This window comes from Triturus cristatus, chromosome 2_1 (assembly GCF_964204655.1).
Source record: "Triturus cristatus chromosome 2_1, aTriCri1.1, whole genome shotgun sequence".
NCBI lineage: Eukaryota > Metazoa > Chordata > Amphibia > Caudata > Salamandridae > Triturus > Triturus cristatus.
The window spans coordinates 1023336707-1023358969 of NC_140581.1; the positions used below are offsets into that span (position 1 = coordinate 1023336707).

A 22263-nucleotide genomic window follows, 5' to 3' on the forward strand; every position below is an offset into this window, starting at 1 on the left:
CAGGCGTTGACCCACAGGAAAAGAGAGAAAGGTACAAACTGGAGAACGCAGGAACGATGCAAAGGTAGCATAACAGTGATAAAGGGATAATTCAGGGATAGAAAAAAAGCTGCAAGAATAAAATAAAGTGATAGATAGTGTAGGATATGGGATTTGTGGAAGAAAGTATGAGATGAAATCACAACTAGTCTGCGTTGGTATTCTGCAAACCTGGCATTCGTCAGGGTGACCAGTAGATTCAAAGAAATTAGCTGAAACTTTTAGGTTTCCAGAGTGATGACAACACAATTTTCTCCAACTGTTTTATGCGTGCAGATCATCTCATGCCATTCTTGCACCTTACCAATGGGTAGAATTTGCTTGTCTATTATACCTTAGCCGATTGAGTTATTTGCTTATAAGTAATAATGTTTCCTGAGATTGACAACATTGCATAAGAGGAACTTTAGGATGCCTATGAGGAGGTGTACCTACACACTGGCGTAACGAACCTTGAGGGGACCCCCTGCAGAATACATGGAGGAGGCCCCTCCCTACTCACTGAGGGGCTCTCAGGTTAGGGTAATGCGCTGAGGGGGCCCCTGAAGCTCAGGGCACCCCGCACTGCGGCGGTTGCAGGGGTCTTTGTTACGTCCCTGTCCCTACAGGCAAATACATTAACAACTGCCCAGCCCCTCCTTCTGCAGGCAGCAAGGCTACCCTACAGTGGTGAGCCTTAGGAGCAGGCTAGAGCGTGTGGGAGAGGTCGAGTAGTCAACTACAGGATCACATTGGGAATATCATAATCCATAAACCTATCATAAGCCATAGCAGACCACTTGATCTCTTGAGGATACAATTAATGGGCTTGTACTCTCAAAAAGCACTCATTTCCCCATGGCAACATTTAACTGGATCCAACTTCTCCCCTACAAAGGGGCTGAGTTTTTTCCACCTTTGCTCTCAGCCCTTAGACGGCCATCCCAAAGGTACTGGACATATGCCAGCAAATAATTTTGGGCAACAGGGCATATGGGTTCCTATAAGAACCTACAGAAATAGGGTTTGTGTGAATCTCAGGTCCCTGCATGCCTGGAGTCAATGATGCCATCCCAATAACAGCGAACCAGAGCTTTGTCATCTCCTGTGGTGGGGATTCCGTTGTTGCAATTTTGTTGTTGATATTCCCAGTAGCTTTTATCAAAAAGTGGATTACTCTGCCACCAACACACATATAGGGACTTATTTACTAAACGTTTGTGCCATGTTTGACTCACAAAAGTGATGCAAATTAGCGCAAAATGCTTGTTTTTTTAATGTACTTTCCAGCTCAAAACGTCTTTTGTGCTGAACATTCACTTGAAAGTTACACAAATCAGCTGCTTTGCATTACTTAGCGTCAAGGGGGAGTTCCATGGGTGGTGCATGGGTGAATCATGCAACCACCCATCGTTTTTGATGCAAAACCCTTTCTACAAAAATAAAGTAGAGCGGGTTTTACATAAAAAATACTGCCCTTTTGAAATGGGCGCTATCGAGGAGAAATGCTTTTATTTCTCTTTTCTTTTCCGACTTTGCATGTGTGCTGCAGTGCACAGCACACCTACAAAGTAGGAAAAGCTTCAAATTAGTCTGAGCATATTATTTTCTACTAGAAAAGTTCCCTTGCAGTACAAAACCTATGCTAGACTCATGCAGATACATTTGCACTATGGTGCAAAGGTGTGTGCGTGGCACACGGCTGCCTGATCGTGCACCAGTGCTAGGGAGAGAGCAGAATAGTGCTATATCTCTGTGAATATGGCGCTGCCCCGCTCTCTCCTTTTCACGTAACGCAGCGCAAAATTGTGTAAAAAATACCCCGTAGTGCTCTTACTAGACACTGCTCCAAGCTGCTGATTAGCCTTCCTTATGTCTTGTTCACCATCTTATACTAATGCCAATTGTATTAGCACCAGCACCCTTTGTATTTGAGAAACTACGGAAGTGGAGGTCGTCATAAAAGGTAACTTTAGCAAAGTAGATAGTAGTATATTCTTTTGCAATAGTATTTTGGGTAAGGACTCACAGCATACAGTAAAGAGTTCATGGCACAAATGAAGTGCTTAAATACCTGTACTTTGTTTCTAGGCCGCCGCACATGCTCTTTTTCAACACATGGGGAGACTCCATCGGCGGCCCCGGGCAGGCTGTCTGCAAAAAACCCTCCACACCACATGCAAAAAACTCTGGGGAACTTCTGCCGGAACCTTTACCGCAACAGCGACAAAGAGAATTCCAGTAGGTACAGGATTCAGTTGTTTCTGACCACAGAAGAGAACGGAAAACAGCTCAGTGTGCTCTACATGTCATTTAGAATTGTTTGCACGTTTCTGGATGCAAAGTTTAATGCATGTTTTTTATGCTTTGTCCAAAGAATCAGTAATTTAAAATTTAGTGCTTAGGAAATAAAACTCAGTTTAAAAAAACAGATCAGAACACTACTCTCATTAACATATTTTTGTCTTTGACAGCAGGAGACTGTATGGATGGTGGAACCCCTCAAAATCGCAGAAAATCTGATGTGAATTGTAAGTCAATGAAGTTTGCACTGCCTGAGTCAGTATTTGAATGAAAGTCAATGTAATAAACCAATCAGCCAATTTAAACAGAGTGAGGTAATATATTGGTCACCTGTCTACCTATGTGAAGTAAAAAATGTGGAACAGTGGAACACAATTCAGAAGAGTAACGAGGCACTCATCTGCCCCCTTTGCAAATTGACTAGAGAAAATGTAGCTGATATCTACCAGATTTGCCACTATTGTTTCTCCTCCCACCTCTATGTCTCTCTAACCTCAACTTGCCATTCTCCACACGGTATATTTATTATCATATGTGGCTGCAGCGTGTGCAGGTTCCCAGCGGATTTCACAGTTCATAATGGAATGTCTTTCCTCTGACAAGTTGGTGAATGTCAGGATCCACATGTGTGGTACCGTGCACTGCAGAATTTCGGTCAATATGGAAATAGTGTATTTTCTCTTGGCTTTCTTGACTGCCCGTCGAGTGATAACCTGGCATAATTGCAGCATTTCTACATTCAGTGGCGGGTGGTGACTTTTGAAAATGGTAGGGCACAAAAGAACTTCTAATTTTCACACTGTGACTGAAAGAAGCGAGTGAGACAATAGCTACAAGAACCCAAGGTCTGTATTATGCAATGTGGAAACCAATCCTGGTTTCCCCCTTGACCAAAGTGTGTGATCTTAGAAAAATCCTTTGTTTCACCAACATGGATATTATTTGAACCACTTCTCTAGTGCCCCTCTCCAACCATTGAACACAACCTTGTGCACCCATAAGCAGAAGGAGCAGGTGCACACACTAACTCATGCACGCACTCAGAGCGTGTGATGGTGTTGGATGTGTAATGGTATAGGATTTGCCTGATGACATGTCTTGGATGTGTAAGACCCTGTGCCTGCAGTCCGCCAAGCTGAAACACATCTCATAGTGCTGCCTGTTGAAGTACGCATGTCTGGCTGGCCATCGCAAGACGGCCGGCCAATCTGACATTCACACTTTATGTTTAGGCAACGAACTCTGAGTCTACAGAGACGCAGTGCACTTCAAATGGTCATGTGACCATTGACCATTTTATTAAATACACATTTTCTGAAGCTGGAGGAACCGCAGCTGTCTACATTTGACTTGTTCCTTACATGCGCACTGTTTTCTGGAATGCAGAATGTTCACATTTTTGTTTATTCTGCTTATGCTAAATCTTCTATCAATACTGTCTTGAGAGAAACAGGATTCTGAAATGCTGGGTTAAGGTTTTAGGCCTAAGCATAAAGTTGAAGTTATTCCAAAGGCGTGTCTTGTGGTTTGAAGGGGCAAGTTGGGTACTATTAATCAAGTGCTTTTTAGTTCCTGGCGCAATTACATGATAGTAAATCAGTGTCATTCTACTTTGCATTTAATTCATTTCTTGATTACGTTTTTGCCTATTACCACTGTCTTTCTTGAGCACCCAATGTCACACTTGCTCTGCTGCTTCATCGATGGAATGCATCTTAATTTCCGTGAAAACCTTCCCTAAGAGAAGCTATTGCCACAAATGCTGCAAATGTGTTTTTCATGGGTTTTACGTCACCACAGTACAGAATGAGTGTGCCAACTTCCCCCAACTTGACCCTCAGGCCCACATGTACCAGTTCCACTTCCCTTTTGGGTCACATGATTGACTTCTCGCCCTATCCTCCTATCTCTTCCAGTCCCAACCACTCTCCCCCTACTGTGACCAACATCTGTCACTGGTAAGCCAGAATGAGAGTGAGATGTGCCATTGAATGGAGCCACTTGTGCAAAGTGCACAGCCCATCAAACATGCTCACTGTTATCCACTTCTCTGTGTGTCCTTTTTGTTGTGTGATGAATAAAAAATTGTGTCTGGTTTAGATTGCTTTGTGAATTTCACAATTGTGCAGCAGTAGGCCAGATTTATTGCCAATAATTCTTTAAATTGTAAATGCACATTGGAAAAGGTTTTGTACTTTGTTTTGGCTTGGTCTTGTGAGTATATCTTCTGCTGTTTTTCTTTCCATTTGTCCCATCCTCTTAGCTCCTGCCAATCACTTCAACACCCTGAATGAAAGCCCACATATAATTATTCTGTCTCCTAATAGATATGAACTTTAATGAAAATCCATATGACAAGCATCATTTAGATTTCTTTTTTCAATATTTATTTGAAAACAAATATATATATATATACCATTCTTCTTCCGGTTTATACCAAAATACAGTGACATATTGATAAAAACGTTAGAAATAAGCACATATACAGTACATTCAATAACCAGTGGTAAAAAAGGTATTTGTATCAGAGGTGTTGGTCTTCATAACATGATTATCATTGTTTACACATTGTTAAAATCCACAACAGCCTCAAACAGGTAACACATGTTTCGCCATTGTCAGCCACTTTTTCAGGGCTAGAGATCAGTATCCCTTGTTCTTCCCATTTTAATCTTTAGTCAGTATACAAATACTCATGAGGGTTTGTAGAGCTCTCTGGTATAAATCAATATTTGTCTTCAGTACAAACTCTCATGTCACTTTGTACTGTATGTAGTTAACATCATTTGTATCATTCGTCTCTAGGTTGGTTATTCTAATCCAGACTTTGATTTCGTCTAAAGCAGGTTTTCCAACAGGTCTTGTAAGCCACAGTTTTTCTCATGCCTAATCTCTTTTTAAAGTCAAGGAAGACTCAAGATATCAGTCTCTATTGTTTCCAAGTGCTCACGATATTGGTTTGTGTAATGAGAGGAAGTGGTGCTGACATGGTCTAATAAAACAATAACAAATGATTTGTGTAGTCAGCTTTTCATTGGGCCTTTTATGCTTGCGGAAGGCTGGAATCCATCATGGTGTATCCTACTCACAGATTATATTATATTTCATCTTTTTATATGCAATGTAGATTGTCTGAAATCCTACCTCTGCAATTTTAGATATGAAGAAATCAACTACATATATATACCTTTTTTACCACAATATTGTCAATAAGAGGTTTTCCAACCCACCACCACACTCCGACATCAATCTAACATATTCAGCCAGCATTGCTTTGAAAAGCCACTGGTGCTGCAGTGGAAAAGTCCTGCAGTTGTGTGCAGGGCATCACACTTGTGACTGTAGATGGGAGGTTGGAAAAGCGAGCTAGGGATTTTCAAGTTATTGATTTCCACATGAGTGAAATAATCGAAAGACTGCAGCCAGGTGGCACTAGAAATCAAGTAGTACAATGCAAGTCAAGTGGGTCTGGCGGCATTGGAAGTCAGGCAGGTCAGGCACCATGGAAGTCACACACTAACCTTATGTAATGCGTCTCAAAGTCTCTTGGGAAGCTACTGCAGTAGAAGCCAAGCTAAGCAATTCGCTACAGCAGTGTGTCAGCAAATCTCATTCTAACCACTTAAAATCTAGTGTGACAGCGAACAGTGCAAGACTGAGGCAGCCAACTGCTGATAATTACTAATTTCTGATTTATTGTTTTCCTGACCACATTTGTACTTAGCTTCAGGAAAAAGCTACCCCCGCAGATGGTTTCATTTGGGGCCTAGTAGGAAAAGGTGTGTGTTGGAACACTGCTTAGGGGAAAAGAGTCAAAGAATAGGTAAATATCTTTCAATTTTTGAACATCTAGAATAATTCAATGAATATGAAGAGAAGGAAAAATTACTATAGAAAAGTTGAATGTACAGAAAAGTCTGATGGTTATCAGACAAAAGTTATTCTCAGATGACCTATATCCAGATGAAACTGTTGACTCAAATTTGGCAACCTTACAAACATTGGCTGCTGCATGTGAGATTCAAAATTTCACATAGCAACTCAATCAGGATCAACTTGTGGTGAGGTGCTATAACAAAAAATGGTTTTGAAAAATTACTAACTTGTAAGAGCCCTTCAGCAATTATGGAGTAGTAAGGCATTTTGAAAGTGTGCCATGCTAGCTAGAAGAGAACCAAGTGAAGAAAATTACTTTTAAGACAATATGAAAATGTAGTACTTATGCTGATGTGATTGATTGGAGCAAATTGGGATGTGAAAAGAATGGTACTCTATTGTTAAAGTCATCATTGATGGCAGTATTTGGATTTGTTTTTTTTTTTTTTTTTTTTTTTTTTTTTTTGAAAAAGTTTTTATTGAACAATAATACGGTTACAAGTATGGGCCTACAACCACCCGGGCCGGCCGCTAGGTACATAAGGAAATATACACATATCCAGGCTACAATCAGTTCCCAGGGCACTGCCCCGCAGTGGCTCAAGATAGTTCTCGAAGAACAGCAAGCGTCAGTCCAATAATAACAGAAACAAAAGGAAAAACAATAAAAACAAAAGGCGAGTTATGAGGGATACCAGTGCGGATCAGGCTCCCCCCGGGAAACTCCAGTCAGAACATTTGAGCAATCCGCTAAAGAAAGGAGTACCGGGAGGCCGGGGACGGAGGGGGCGGGGGAAAGGGGGTCAAGGGAGATGAACGTCCATATGTAGTTGTTACAGAAAGCGCCAGGAGCCATCAAGGGTCAGGGGGACATGGCGATATCAGTGTCTACCAGGGGGGGCGTACAGATGCCTCCGCGATACGCATTCCATTGACCCCAAATTCTACCCCATGCCCCCGGCTTGCCACGGGCCACATACACTGTCTTCTCCCGAAACATACACCAGTCCATATTCTCCTTCCATACTGACACGGTGGGCGGCCGTTGAGCGCCCCAAAGTTGCGCTATATCCCTCTTGGCAATCATGTTCCCTAGGGCCGCCCACCGAGTCTGAGCCGCGCTGTAGTCATTGGGCTCCCACACATTCAGGACACAGCGACGCACCTCCGGCAGCAGCACAACCCCGGTGACCCGTCCCATAACCGTGTGGACCCGGCGCCAGTAGTCCGCCACCTCGCGGCACTCCCAAAGGATATGAAGAAAGGTGGCGCTGAGCCCACAGCCTCGCTTACAGAGCCCGTCGTCGGAAAATCCCATCGAGACCAAGCGCGGACCCGTCACATACACCCGGTGGAGAATCTTGAGCTGTACCAACCGGAGACGAGCCGGAATGGCAACCTCCCTGGGGGACGACAGTGCAGACTGCCAATCTTCGTCGTCCAATTCGACCCCATCCCCAGTCCAAGCCTCCCGAAGGCGCACCAGGAGATCCGCCCGGTGATTAATCAATTTTTTATAAATTAAAGAAATAGCACTATCAGGGACATGTCCGTCAAGTATGCGGTCCTCGAGGGGCGAGGAAACAGGGATCTTGGTCCCCTCCCCGAAGACCGAGAGCAGGGCGTGTCGAACCTGGGCGTAGCGGAAGAACTCCCTGTCGGTCAGCTCGTATTCGGCCTGGAGCACCGCGAAAGTCTTGACCGCGCCCTTGTGCCACAGGTCTCCCACTTTGCTGATGCCAATCGTGTCCCACTGGTCAAACCCCTTGGTGGTCCACAAGCTGCCCAGGCGGTCGGAGGCAAACAAGGGAGTAGCACATGTCATTCGCTCACTCCAGCCCATGGCCGCAGTGGCAGCCCTCCAGGTCCGCACAGCAATCTTAGTAGGACCCGTAAGGGTCCGGCCAGCCAGGCGGGAATAAAGTGCCCTGTTGTAGTTCCCGCCGGGAAGCAGGAACTTGTCCATCTCATACGCCGGATTCAAGCCGGGCGCATACGTGGCGTGGTTAATGGCAGCTAGCTGCGAGGCCCAATAGTACCTGCGAATGTCCGGAAGCGCGGTGCCCCCGTCATACCAGGGGAGAGTGAGCTTGGCAAGAGCAATACGCGCCCGCCCGTTCCACACCAGTCTCCTCTGCAGGCTCTCCACCTCCCGAAAGTAGGCCACCGGGATAACGTCGAAGGAGTTCTGGAGTGCATAGAGGAACCTGGGAAGGGACATCATTTTAAACAGCGCGGCCCGACCCAGCGGGGACAGGGGCAGCCTGCACCACCGGGCCGTGTCCTCACGCAGTCGCCGAAGTGGACGCAGGAGATTCTGCTCATAGCGAGCCACCGGGTCCAGCGAAACGTATATCCCCAGGTACTTGAAGCCGCTCAGAGATATTTGAATCGGGAGCCGAGGCGGCAGGAGAGGAGGACCACCAGAGATGGGATAAACGCAGGATTTAGACCAATTGATCGTGAGACCCGAATTGTTCCCAAAGGAGGTCAGAACGTCAAAGAGGACGTTGAGTGACTGCCGCGGTGAGGTGAGATACAGGAGAATGTCGTCCGCATACAGCGAGACCCGATCTTCGAAGCCCGGGCCCCACCGGATCCCTCTAAGCGAGGGCTCCCAACGGAGCCAGGCAGCGAGTGGCTCCAGGGCGAGAGCAAAAAGCAACGGGGACAACGGGCACCCCTGCCTCGTGCCCCTGCCGAGGGCAAAGGGCCGAGAGACCCGCCCATTCACCACCACTTGAGCCATGGGTCCCGTGTAAAGGAGCCTCACCCAGCCAATAAATCCCTCTCCAAAGCCGAATTTATCCAAGACGGCCCAGAGGAATGGCCACTCAATAGTGTCAAATGCCATCGTGGCATCCAGAGAAACCAGCACAGCCGGTTCGGAGAGGAACTCCGCCCTGGCGAGGACACCGTGCAGACGCCGCAAGTTAAGAGCGGTGTTGCGGTGCGGGATAAAGCCGCATTGGTCCGGATGGATAAGGTCGCACACGACACTCAACAATCGATTGGCCAGGACTTTCGCCAGGATTTTAGGCTCCGCATTGAGCAGTGAAATAGGCCGGTAAGAAGTACAGCGGTCGCGCGGCTTGCCCTCCTTGGGGATAACGACTATAGTGGCCAAGCGCTGGTCGGCCGGAAGGGAACCCGCCGCAAGAGAGTCGCGGAACATGCGGCTGAGGAAGGGCGCAAGCTTATCAGGACGCAATTTGTATAGTTCAATGGGCAGACCGTTAGGACCCATAGCCTTGCCCGAGCGAAGGGAACGAATCGCAGTCGCTATTTCATCCGACGATAAGGGGGCGTCCAGCCGCTCCCGGTCCTCAACGGACAGGCCGGGCAGAGCAATATCTCTCAGTAGGAGGCGAGAGTCATCCTCATCCCTGTCAGTCACCGGGGAGTACACCGCCCGGAGGTGGTCCGCGAAGCATTCCACAATCTCATCCGGCTCAGTCACACACACACCATCCGCAGCACGCAACTCGGGGACCACACGATTCACTCTCTCCTTTTTGTCCAGCCACGCAATCAACTTCCCCGCCTTATCCCCCGCGCCATACAATCGGCCCTGCTGCTCCCTATACATAGTTTTGGCCGCGTCAGTGACCAGGGACCTATATTCGAACTGTTTCAGGCTAAGGGCATGTAGCCCATCCGGAGTAACATTCGCCTCCAAGGCCGACTCCAGCCCCGAGATGTCAGCCTCCAGCTTCCCCACCGCCTCGCTCCTAACCTTCTTGGCCACCACTATCTGGGCGAGGGCGTGTCCGCGTATAACAGTTTTAAAGGCTTCCCAAAGGGACAACGCAGACGACACCGACCCCTCGTTTTCACTGAAGTATTGGTCCATGGCCTTAACCAGGCTGTCACGAGTCACAGGGTCCCGCAGGTACCAGGGGTTAATGGGAGCTATCCGCCCTGCGGACCGCGACCCGGTGTCAAAGAGAAGCCACAGCGGAGAATGGTCGGAGATACCACGCGCCAGGTGTCTGACCTCTCGAATCCGACCAGTCTGCGCCGCGGGCATAAGGAAGTAGTCTAACCTGGAGAGACTCCCATGCGCCCCCGAATGAAAGGTGAACTGGCACTGGGTCGGATGCATTAGTCTCCAACTATCCACCAAGCCGAAGGTCTCCAACATCCCACCCAGCCATGACTGGGCAGCGGGGAGGGTCCTCGGTGGGTGACGATCCAGTTCACCCGAAACCACAGAATTAAAGTCCCCGCCCATGAGCAGGAGGCCGTCCGGAAGGTCAAGCAGCATTCGACCCAAGTCAGTAAAGGTGGAGTTCTGGAGGCCCGGGGGGACGTAGACTGAAACCAGGGTAAGGGGCTGCCCCTCCCACCTCCCAATCAAACACACGTAACGCCCTCTGTCATCCGAGACTATCCTCGTGATCTCCACCGGAAGGGAAGTTCGCAGGAGAATGCCCACCCCCCTGGAGCCAGTTGTGAAACCAGAATGGGCTACGAGGCGGTATCCCCCCCTGTTCATCGCATGGCAGACATTGCCGACCAAATGCGTCTCCTGGAGAAACACCACATCAGGAGTCAAACGACGCAAATATTGCAGTACAACACCCCGCTTAATACGGTCCCCCAACCCATTGACGTTCCATGACATAAGCCTCAACCCGTCTCCCCCCATCCCCTCCAATAGATCAAGAGGCCCCCAGCCCGCAGCACCGCTCCCAAATATGGATAAAAATCAATACCTCGCCCTGTAAACAAAAAACACACAACTAAACAACCCCTCTTCCCCCCCAACCCCACCCCAAGTCCAACGCCCCCCACCCTGCACCCCTGCGGGCCAAAGACCCCCCCCAACTTGCAGTGTGCCTGTCGCCCCACTAACCCCATTCTACAAAAAGACCCCGGAGGAGGAAAGGGACCCGAACCCGCCCGCACCCCTCACGGGTCCTGGTAAGACACAGTATGCAAAAGAAGTAAGACCCAACTGTACAGTGCAAAACCGCAAAAGCAAGGACCAAAGGTCAGTCTAAGGGGACCCGTCACCTGCGGTGCCCCCCGAGGGCCCGGGCCGGCCACCCCCGTCCGGCAGCGAGTCCAGCCAGTCACTTGCGGCCACAGGAGAGTCAAAAAAGACTGTCCGCTCTCCATGCTCCACTCGAAGTTTCGCCGGGTAGATCATCGAATACTTCAGGCCTAGCTCGCGGAGACGGCGCTTCACCCCTTGAAATCCCATCCGCTGTTTCTGGACCAGTTGCGTGAAGTCCGGATAAAAGTTGATGGTCGAGTTCTCGTAGCGGACCGGGCCACGGGTCCGTGAAGCCTGCAGAATAGCATCGCGGTCCCTGTAGTGGAACAGTTTAGCCACGATAGGCCTCGGGGGGGCCCCCGGCCGCGGCCGGCCGCCCGGAACCCGATGGGCCCGCTCCACAGCGAAGAATTTGCTTAGGCCAACCGGGGACAGCTGTTGCAGGATGAGTTCCTCGACCACAAGGTCCACCGGGCGGCTGTCGGAGGACTCCGGTACCCCAATGATGCGGATATTGTTGCGTCGGGCCCGTCCCTCGAAGTCCTCGAGCCGCCGGGCCATATGGTCGTTGACCACTCTAATGTCCCCAAGCGCGGCCCGCAGATCCGACACCTCCGCACCCAGGGTGGAGGTCCGTGTATCAAGGGCCTGGACCTTCTCGTTGGTTTTAGAGAGGTCGGCCCGAATCAGGGTGACGTCGATCGCGACAGTGTCGATCTTACGGGCCAGGGCCTCATATTGCGTCGCGATAGTTTCCCTGATGCCCTCGATGGCGCCCATAATGTCCTGTAGGGAAGGTTCCGCAGAGACGGTCGTGCCTCCCCCTGCAGCATCCGGGGAGAGGCCAGCAGCGCCAGGGGACCCCCTGCCCTGGGTATAGCGGTCCATGTTGTTGCTCTGGACCGCTCCCCCGCGCAGTGAAGCCTTGGTCTTGCGCCCCTCCGGACCCCCTTTGCCCGCCATGTGAGCGCCGTCTCTCAATGGGACCTCCGATCAAGGGGTGTGCGGGCGCCAGCGAAAGGACCAGAAACCGTCGGTGTAGGGGTCGGAGGCGTTAGGCCCACCAGTAGCAAATGGAAGCAAGCCTCGGGCAGAGGCCCAGGAGGCACCTCGCCACCTTGAGCACGCACGCCAGCTGATCTCCTGAAGGCCAAAACCGAAACCGAAAGTGCTGAATCGGTAACTGGCACCGCGCTGAGGCCGCTGTTGTTCAATTGCAGCCCGGCCCCACGGGTCACCTTCACCCCGGCCACCTCCGTCGGGTGGGTCCCAAAAGTTCCGACGACGACAACTCAGGATTCCCAGGTCCGATTAGAGTTTTGAAAAGAGATATATGTTCAGCTGGTCTTCACCTCCCAGATTCCATACACCAAATCAGGATAGTCTCAGGATATATTCCGAGGAGCAGAAAGGGTCCGGGGAGCCCTGTGCTCACGCGACCATCTTGGATGCGCGCTAGGCTCCTCCTCGTATTTGGATTTGTTAATAGGCTTTGGTGCTCACGTTACAATTATTTCAGAGAAAACATGTAGTAGTGTATGATGTGCACGTGACCTCAAGCAACCAGATAAGAACCCTGAAGCAAATGGGTATTTCGGGATAAATCTTTTAGGGTATTTTGATGAAAGCATCGAGTTAATGGGAAATTCCATTTCAGGTAAAGTTTACTTTGCTGTTAATGGGAAGGATTATTTTGTGATGGTTCTGCAAGGGATGTTAGGTATGATTTTCTGGCCAAGTGAATTGATCAGGTCAGTACTGAAAAGGAGATGTGCAAGTGTGGTGAGAATGTGTTGGTGGTGGAGTTGAGGTCATGTACAGACAGGAGTACGGAACTTCTGTTAGGGAAACACTAGGAAGTAATTCTGAAGGTGTGAGGGAAGGGTTTCTGACATCATATCAAACTTAAAGATAACATGATTCTGGTGAAACACAAATTGAGGGGGTTCCATGAAGTTTAAAGAAAGGAATTGTTTGACGTTTTGGAAAGGATGTGTAAGGAATATATAATCAAACAAACGGATTAATCATTTTGGATGCCAGCAATACTAGTAGATTATAAGATGCACAAATGCCTTCATCTTAGTATTGATCTGTGCATTCTCAATCATTGTATTTGGGTGGATGGGCATCATGTTCCAAAAAGTGACAAAATGGTAGCTATGGTTAAGGAAGAAAGTGTCTTTTTTTATTGGATTTAAAGTCAGCCTATCATTAGGTGATAATACAGCTCAGTTCAGGCATTTGACAATGTTTTCCACTCCATATGGGGAATGCCATTCGGACTGGCAAGTGCTGCATCAGTGTTTTAACACATTGGGGTTTATTTTCAAGAACGGCGTTAAAATTATCGCCGCTTTAGAGGCAGGAAACTGCCGCTAAAGCGGCGATAATGGGCTTGATAATATGCCCTTGAGAATTCCAATAGAAGCCCAGGTTTACACCAGAACATGGGCTTCTATTGGAATTCTCAAGGGCATATTATCAAGCTCATTATCGCCGCGTTTGCAGCAGTTTCCTGCAGCTAAAGCGGCGATAAGTTTAACGCCGTTCTTGATAATATGCCCCATTATGTTCAATTTGATAGAGGTGTGCGATTTGGTTCTCTCATTCAAAGATGACTATTTGATCTGTGGTAGAAATTGGGAGAAACATAATATCAAATTGGATTAAGTGTTGTCTGTTTTTTTAAGCAATTCATTGAGATTTCACAGTGACACATATGAAATGTGTAAAGAGCATATGATTACTGGTCAAAGGATTACACTGAGACTGGAACTATTAAAAGCAGCCACAGACATGCCAGTTCCTGTAAACATTGAACAGTTGTCATTCCTGGGATTGTACATGTTTTATACAGAATTTGTTTATTTTTTCCCTTTGTTGTGCCTTTAACAAGATTGTTAAAGAAAAAACCTAGATTTTGTGGGAGAAAGACAAGCAAAATGGATTGCCCTTTTAAAGAAAATGCTGCTAAAAACTATTCTATTAGTGGTACCTTTACTGTAACTATTTGACCCCACACTACCCATGTGCATTATTGCTGATACAAGCATTTATGGAGTTGGAGTTGTGTTCTGACACAAAAAGGCAGGAGTGGAGACAAGAATATGGTGTTTACCCACATATCTTGAAAGAACAGGAAATACAGTATTTTGTCATTGAAAAAGAAATGTCAGCTTGCACGTGCGTTGTACACAAATTCAGCCGTTATATCTATGGATATAGGTTCACTCTTAGAACAGATTATAAACCACTACCTGAAATTTTGAAGGGGGCAATGTGCACTCCACAAAAACCACAGTAAAAGTGGTCAGATTAAGTACATAATTACTGGAGCATTCTTTAAAGTGGAGTGTGTTGCAGGCCAGGCAAACAAAAAGGCTGATTCTTTTGTCCAAGATTCCTTTAAGAAAGAGTGGCCCTATGGATGTGAGTAATTTGTAAGTATTTTTAGAATGTCTTATAGCCTTAGTAAAGATAAGTGAAGACTTGTGTGAGTTAACAAGAGTGGACGAGAGCCATTGAAAAAGACAAAGTGACCTTAAAAGTGGACGGCCCAAGGAGAGATGTTGGACAGGGGAGTTATAGACTTTCAATAAGGTGACATCTGAATTTAGGATTAAAGGTGATTTGTTACTCTGTAGTTGTAGGTTTGTGCCTTCTGCAAGAGTAAGACATCAATTAGTTGATCTTGTACATAAAGAGCATCTTAGAATGAATCCATGTAATGAAAGATTGCAAGTCTCATATTTGTGGCCACAGATGGGCAAAGAAGTGGAATTAAAAATACATGGGCGTGGAGATTGTAAGTTAACGGAAAGGACTTTGTAGCGCTATTAGGCACCTATGATATCCAGTGAATTGCCTGATGGGCCGTGGGTGAAGTTAGGCAACATTTGGTTACATTTACGTGTTAGTTTGAAGGATAGATGTTTTTCAGTGGTGCAGGTTGGTTATTTTTCTACATGGATAGATGTAAGATTTTTCAAGTATTTTGAGACCAGGACTGCGATTGAATTTTTAACAGATACATTTTACATGGGTAATATCATCCGACAATAGAGTTCAATTTAAATTGGATCACATTTTTTTTTCTCAATAATACAGGTTTTGTGCACAAGAAATGTAGTCTTTACCATCCTCAAGGTAATGTCATGATAGAGAGAGTAAAGAGATTATTAGTATGGGACTCCATACGTTTGGCCACACCCAGTGGGATCCTCTTGACTGACTCTCTTAAGGATCATTTGTGGGTACATAGGTGTATCCCTCTTTCTTACAGGGGCTGTATCACAATATGAGGCTTTGAAGGAGCATAGGGCACTTTTGAGTTTGAATACCAGCTAGCTGCCAAAAGTGGCTGTTTTAAGGAATTTGTAGGATGGAGAAGGAAAATATGGCAGTAATGGTGATAAAGAAACACCATCAGAGGAAAAGCACGTATGATGAAAAGTGTTGTGTCAGAGAGCAGGACATTACAGGATGGTATATTGTGTTAATCAATTTGAGCAGGAGTGTTAAGAAGGGAGAGCTAAAATGTGTCCCAGAGGAAGTGGTTAAATAAATGTCGGCTGTTATGGCTGATATGGGAAAATGGTGAGACAAAGAAAGAATGGCAAGGGTAAATTCTTGCACACTTTTATGGTCCCTTCTTAGTCTTGTTATGGGCACTGGAAGAATCATGCTGATTAATGTATGGTTTTTGACATTTTCCCCATGCTGTCTGACTTTTATAAGGTGAAGAACATTTGATTTTACTTTCCATCTTTGTATGGCCTGCATGGTGCCAAAAGGCACTGCATTTAGGACAAAATATATGTTTTTCAAAACTTCATTGATATGCGCTCTTATTTTTTATTATAGCCCATGACGATTACCCAGCAGAAATTATCAGTAGAGTTGAAGCAGATGTGCACTGTGGACAGAGTAAGTACAGTGCTTCGCCATTCCCTTTAATACCTAAACCCTAAAATGTGTTCTTAATGATGCAAGGGGTGGCGTATGCGGGTTTGTACTCTACATTATATGATATTGCTTTCTCGGTCTACTACATCCTGAGTCCTGGGGTAAAATTAAAAACAAGCTCAAACATTGTTTTTCTCTGCTTTCATTTTGTTCCCCTAGACGAATGACTTCAGGTACTACCGCGAGTAATTTGTGCAAGATAAACAGCTCCTTAATGGGAAAATATGCAGCTTTATAAAACAGTAAAACCACCGCCTCATGTTATTCTCCATTCCAGTCTTAAAAACTCAGGGGCAGATTTACAAGCCCCTTGCGCTGCCAGTACGTCACTTTTTGTGACGCACTGGCAGCGCATTTCTCTGCCCCATATTTACAAGGGTAGGAAAAGCCACCCTGCGTGGCTTTTCCTGTCCTTGTAAATCTGACCCCTTTACACGCAGCACTTTGCGTGAAAGGGGCGTTCCATGGGTGTTATAGTGGGTGTTCCCACGCAACACCCATGGAACCGGACACATTTTCAGATTTACGAGGAATCGTAAGCCTGGAAATGCGTCAGTATGCTACGCCACCCTAGGGGTGGCGTAGCGAAACGCAACGAGGAGAAATGTCTTCATTTCTCCTTGTTTATTTCCTCTTTCAATGCGTGCTGCATTCTACAGCACGCATTGAACGAGGAAAATGCCTGTAGTGATTGTTTTCATGCAGGAAGGTGCCCCTTCCTGCACAAAAACAATCTCCCCATGACACAGGCATCCTTGCACCATAGTGCAAGGGTGCCTGCGCTGGCCCATGGCAGCTGTTTGTGTGCCAGAGCAGGGTAGAGCACAGGAATGCGACATATCGTTGTAAATATGTTGCAGTCCTGTGCTCTGAAAGTGCCGCAGTGTGGCACAGCCAAAGGGCTTGCCGTGCCGTGCTGCGGCACCTGCTTGTGATCTGCCTCTCAGAATCAGATGCAAAACTGCCAAGGGTAAACAACTGTGATTTAACGGCATTTCCTGTTAATGGTTCTACCACCTCCAAAATCTGCAGAACTTAAAATGAGGAGTAACAACTGTTTATAAAATATATATTAACTTTCCTTATTGGACAAAATATGGACCCTTAATCCTACTTTAAACCCTCACCCATTTCCAAATGATGGTGCCCCTTTCAACTCACAGCAGAGCTAAGCATTGAAGAGGCTAAGAGATGCGCAGTATGTCCCACCTGCAAATGTCGTAATCGCAAATCTTCATGCCATCTTCCTACAAATGTTTGTTTTCCTCTTACTTTTGTAGAGGGATACCTCTGCAATATAGTGGTCACAGATTGTTATTTTCCTTTATCTTTGTTAATCCTGTTTTGCTTCATAGCCAGTTGCATAGGAAGGTTATCTTTAGATGTTGAAGAGGTTTGTTTGCCTTCCGTACACAGTATTTCAGAAGCTCTCCCTCCACTGCTAGTGTCATATCTTGCAGGTCTGGGTGCCAGGTCTGTTTTTGGATTGCCTTCAGCTGTTAATAGATGTTTGGGCACATGCAGCTGGAGAACACAGGCTTATGTGGAATTTCCAAATATTGGCTGCTGACAGGGTGGACACGATAATGAGTGGAGTACCAAGCGTTGGCTTGATAAAGGGTAATTTTGCTGTTTTTTTGGTAAAGTCAAGGATCCTCAGGTTAAAAAGGACTAATACACTATCATGTGTTCAGAATACAAATATTAACAACAAAGCTATCATTACTCAGCAAGGTATCACATGTGGGAGAATGATAGGGCTCCTATCAAATCTCTTCTTAAGGGTCCCATGCCCAAAGTGGCACTCTACCTAATGACACGAAAGACTTCCAGTCCACAAATTGGTTCCTCCAAATGGTTCTGGTTCTGGGACAGATTGTTTACAGGGTGGATACAGCAAAGACCCTGCACCAGATTTACAGTTTAGCTACAAAAAAACGTTATTGGATTTGCACATACACCATAACGACCAAGGAAATTCAGCTCTATTTAGACATCTCGACTAGTACTGCAGATTGACAATAAATCTGTGACAGGGTTCTGACATCCTGCCATCCGATGGCAATCACGAATGCCTTGTGGAGTCCTGACTTTTGACCAGTTTATGTCGGAATACTCTCCAGTACATTGCACATCTTGTGCCACATCACACTCTAATTCTGATTTCACACCACCATCCTGATGCATTAACGTCTATTAAGTTCCTTCTGCTGCGAAACCTTGCCTAGATCAAGGATGTTAAGCTCTGTTCAGTGTCCTAGCTCCTATGGATATACTGAGCCTGCACGCAATCCTTCACTGTGCATGCCCACTGAGATGTCATCAGAGATACCATCACTGATGTTATGTGAAATGTCATCTGTGATGCAATACATGAGGTCATAATCGGTGCATGATGGCGGCACCTCCTTTCAGGGTTTTTAAATATTTGTTATTATCTAATTTCAACACCTATCATGTCACTTTAAACTCTTATTTTTTCGAGTGAACTTACTTTTTTGAAGTAATCTAAGATCTTATTCCTAAACCTAACTGTAGCATATAAATGTTGATGTATATTTATACCTATATATTCTAATATATACACACACACACACAAACATATACATACACACACACATGTATGTGCGTGTTTGTATGTGTGTGTGTGTGTGTGGGTGTGTGTCTGTGTGGATCCAACTCGTATATTTTAGGTTTGTGTTTTCAAATTGATCGTACAAGCATACCTTAAGGGCTCTTAGTCCAAAAGAAACAACTGTTCTGGGAAATCTTAGATACATATAGTAAGAGGCTGGTGGCAGCAACATTATATCATGATTACAAAGCATAGATCCCATTAGCCATGAGGGAAGATATGCCCAGATAGCCAAGATGTCTGCCACGTCTCCCAACTACGTGAGAGTTCATGGCTTAATGGGAAATGGAATTCATTGCCATAACACTGTGGCATAGTGCATTTTCAGCACATGCGAAGCCTCAGTCCAGAAAGCACCAACACAATAAATGAATCGCCAACCTTTCCTTCCCTGATGTGGGCTCAGCACGAGTAACATTGGAGTATCGCTTCCCCATGATCGCCAAGTCTTAAGAGGTAAGCCTGACAGTGCCGCCCCCAACCCCACCCTCAGGCCACCGTCTCATTGGTGGACATGATGGTTAATCGGGATATCTTTCAGGAATTTCATGCAGCAATTGTGGAGCATGGAGATTAGAGGGGGGTTACATGGTTGTTCCTTTGGACCAAACCCATGGAATCCTCCAAATAAAGCACTTTTCTCTTACAATACTTACATCTGAAATCTTATGTATCTCACATTTACTTTCTGCATTCTCCCAAACTTACATAGGATGTCAAGTCAGACATGTTTGGCAGAACAGAGGTTAATCAAAATACATGAAAAACTTGCTGAGGTAATTTCAATTAAAGAGTAACTGGAGTCACAATCTGTTGAATCACAAATGAAGCAAATAATTTAAGCAGCCATTTGGATGTTTTTTCTAATCCAATGTTTTGTGAGCTTTTTCTAATGCAAATGTTATGTGAAACATATTGGGGTGCTGGAATTCTCTTGCTGTCAGCCTTGCATTTATTATCCTCCTTAGCTTTATCCGTTCCTGTATCTGTTTTGCTGTATATCAATTATAACAGTTAAACATTTTTGCACAGAAGGATCCTATTTGGCAGCAATAGATCCAAAGGTAAATAAATGAAAGATTACAGTGTTCAGTGTTATTGTATGGTAACTCTGCTAAACATGTCTTCCTCTAATCCTCCTGTGGCAAGGCTTGGTATCTCAATACTGTTCAACACTTTGATTAAACCTTAAGTCTCTCCATCCATTTGGGGATGGTAAGTAGTAGACAGATAAACTTCTATATTTAGCACCTTACACAAAGCAGACCAGCATTTTGAAATAAATTGAGACCCTCTGTTAATAATCAGAACTGTGGCATACCATGCAGTCGCATAATCTATGTGCAAACATAATTGTTAACTACTTAGAGGTATGTAGGTAAGGCAGAGATATGAAATGACCCATCTTAATCAAATGGTCTACAACCACTAGAATTACTCTGTAGCCTTGACTTTTGGGCCACACTAAAAAAAAATCTTCGACACCGTATACCAAGGTCCTTGTGAAACAAGCAAAGGTCTCAGTAAATGGTTTAATATGAAAACTCTTAAATTTGGGACAGATTGAACATATGTGTACATTACTCTTAACATCAGCAAATTAATGGCTACCAAAATATCTTCTTTTTGTTACCAAAGTCTTAGCTTTTCCAGGATGTCTCGATACCTTTAAATCATGAAGCCAAATCCTAGCCTGTTATCTTAACTGAACTGCTGATAAATGTATAGCATTCCGTTGATGCTATGTTATTTCTCTTTCATGCATATTTTCTTGTTCTATTAACCAAATAGTCAGAAAACAGGTCTGTCTAAGCTACCTAGGAGTAAGTGCTCTGGCTGATTTCAGGAAATGCAAATTTCTGTGAACAAGATTGAACTCTATAGTGTGCCCAACTCCCAACGCACATTGATCCTAGTCCATAAAAGAGCTCTTAATCACCAAATGTTCCTTGTCATTGTGTGATTGTGTAATTTAAATCTGCTGATGAAAATGTCTTAAAAAACATACGACTGTGGGTCAAGCTATCCAGTTTTTTAATTAGATAAAACTCCCCCCATAGCATTATAGGAAGCATTTATCTCAACAATAAAATTATATTCTGTATTAGGAAGTTGCAAAAATGAAAAACATTCCTTCAAAAAACAAAAGCTTCTTTTGACCACACAAAACAGTTCCTTTTCTTAGCAACTTAGTATTCGGGTTATGATTTCAAAAAACAGACCATTGAACTACCTATGAAAATTGACACAGGACAAATAACTTGAAAGAACATTGACTGAAGTTGATGTAAGCCACTGAACAATAGCTGACACTTTCTTTTCATCTATTTTAAAATCCTCAGGTGGAATGAAATATCCCCAAAACAACTACTATAGCAGTGATGTGAAAATTACATTTATCCATGTTGGTGAAAGATGGTGATCTCTCAATAGTTGTAAGGTTGCCACAACAAGTGATATTTGATATACTCTGGAGTCAGGCTAGATGAAAATATCATCTAAATAGACAATAAAAAATACATCCAAAGATCCTCTTAATAACACCTTGATAAAATACTCAATACAAAACACATCCAAATATCCTCTCATTAACTCCTCAATAAAATACTGAAAGGCTGCCAGAGCATTCCTGAGTCCTAAATGCATGGCCTGGTATTTGAGCAACATAAACTCTGTACAGAATACCATTTTCCATTCATCAGACTCTGACTAGATGGTAAGTTCCCTTGAGACCCAATTTCATGAATATATTTGTGTTTCAAATCTGATCTAACTGAATAGAGATTAATGGCAAACGATAACAATTCTTTGTTTTTATTTTATTGAGGGCTCTTTAGTCTATACACATTCTCAGCTTAGCTCCTTTTTTAGGAAAAAAAATAACAAAGGAGAGTAAGACAGTGAGGGCCTAATAAACCCATTAGTTAATTTTTCATCCAGGTGCTGTCCGAGACATTCCGTTTCTGATTCAGTAAGGGTATACATTTGACTAAAAAGTATTTTGTTCCCAGGTTCCAATTCAGTCTGACAAGCATACCTTTTGGGTGGAAGCACCACATTTCCATTCTTATTAAAAACATCACCAGCTTCTTCAAAACAAGGGGGCAAAGAGACAGGACAACCAGTGTCTGGTGAAGTACCCATTCTTGCAAGCACTTTACATGGATGACTCCCTGTGGTTTGGCTTGAAATTATACAACTAGTCTGACTTCAATTGAACTTTTTTTGTCACCCAATCACTACAAGTAGTTGACATGCAGGAGCTGCACTATTTTACCACCTTGGATAGTCGTTTCTTGTTATGGGAATTCCTAAGGCATGTGCTTCTTTAGCAGGAAATGTAAGAACATTTGCAGATATATCTAAAGTGAACATAACACAATAGCATGCACAAAGCAACACAACAAGACTACAGTGTCTCCAGTTTCTGTTCCAGGGTCAGTGTATTCATTTGATAGAC

At 45.0% G+C, this 22263-nt stretch overlaps 1 protein-coding gene across 9 annotated transcripts in view; it reads left to right on the plus strand.

Moving 5' to 3' along the window:
• Positions 1-22263, plus strand: part of CD274 (CD274 molecule) — a 326061-nt gene that overhangs the window by 302910 nt on the left and 888 nt on the right. For 5 of the 9 annotated variants that reach the window (XM_085635085.1, XM_085635093.1, XM_085635114.1 and 2 more), the window contains 3 exons: positions 2110-2259; positions 2493-2549; positions 16067-16129. In XM_085635085.1, coding sequence (XP_085491211.1) covers positions 2110-2259; positions 2493-2549; positions 16067-16129 — 270 coding nt within the window. Of the gene's footprint in view, positions 1-2109; positions 2264-2492; positions 2550-16066; positions 16130-22263 lie in introns of all 9 variants that reach the window. The other 4 variants (XR_014970809.1, XR_014970813.1, XR_014970808.1 and 1 more) reach the window with 3 other exon arrangements.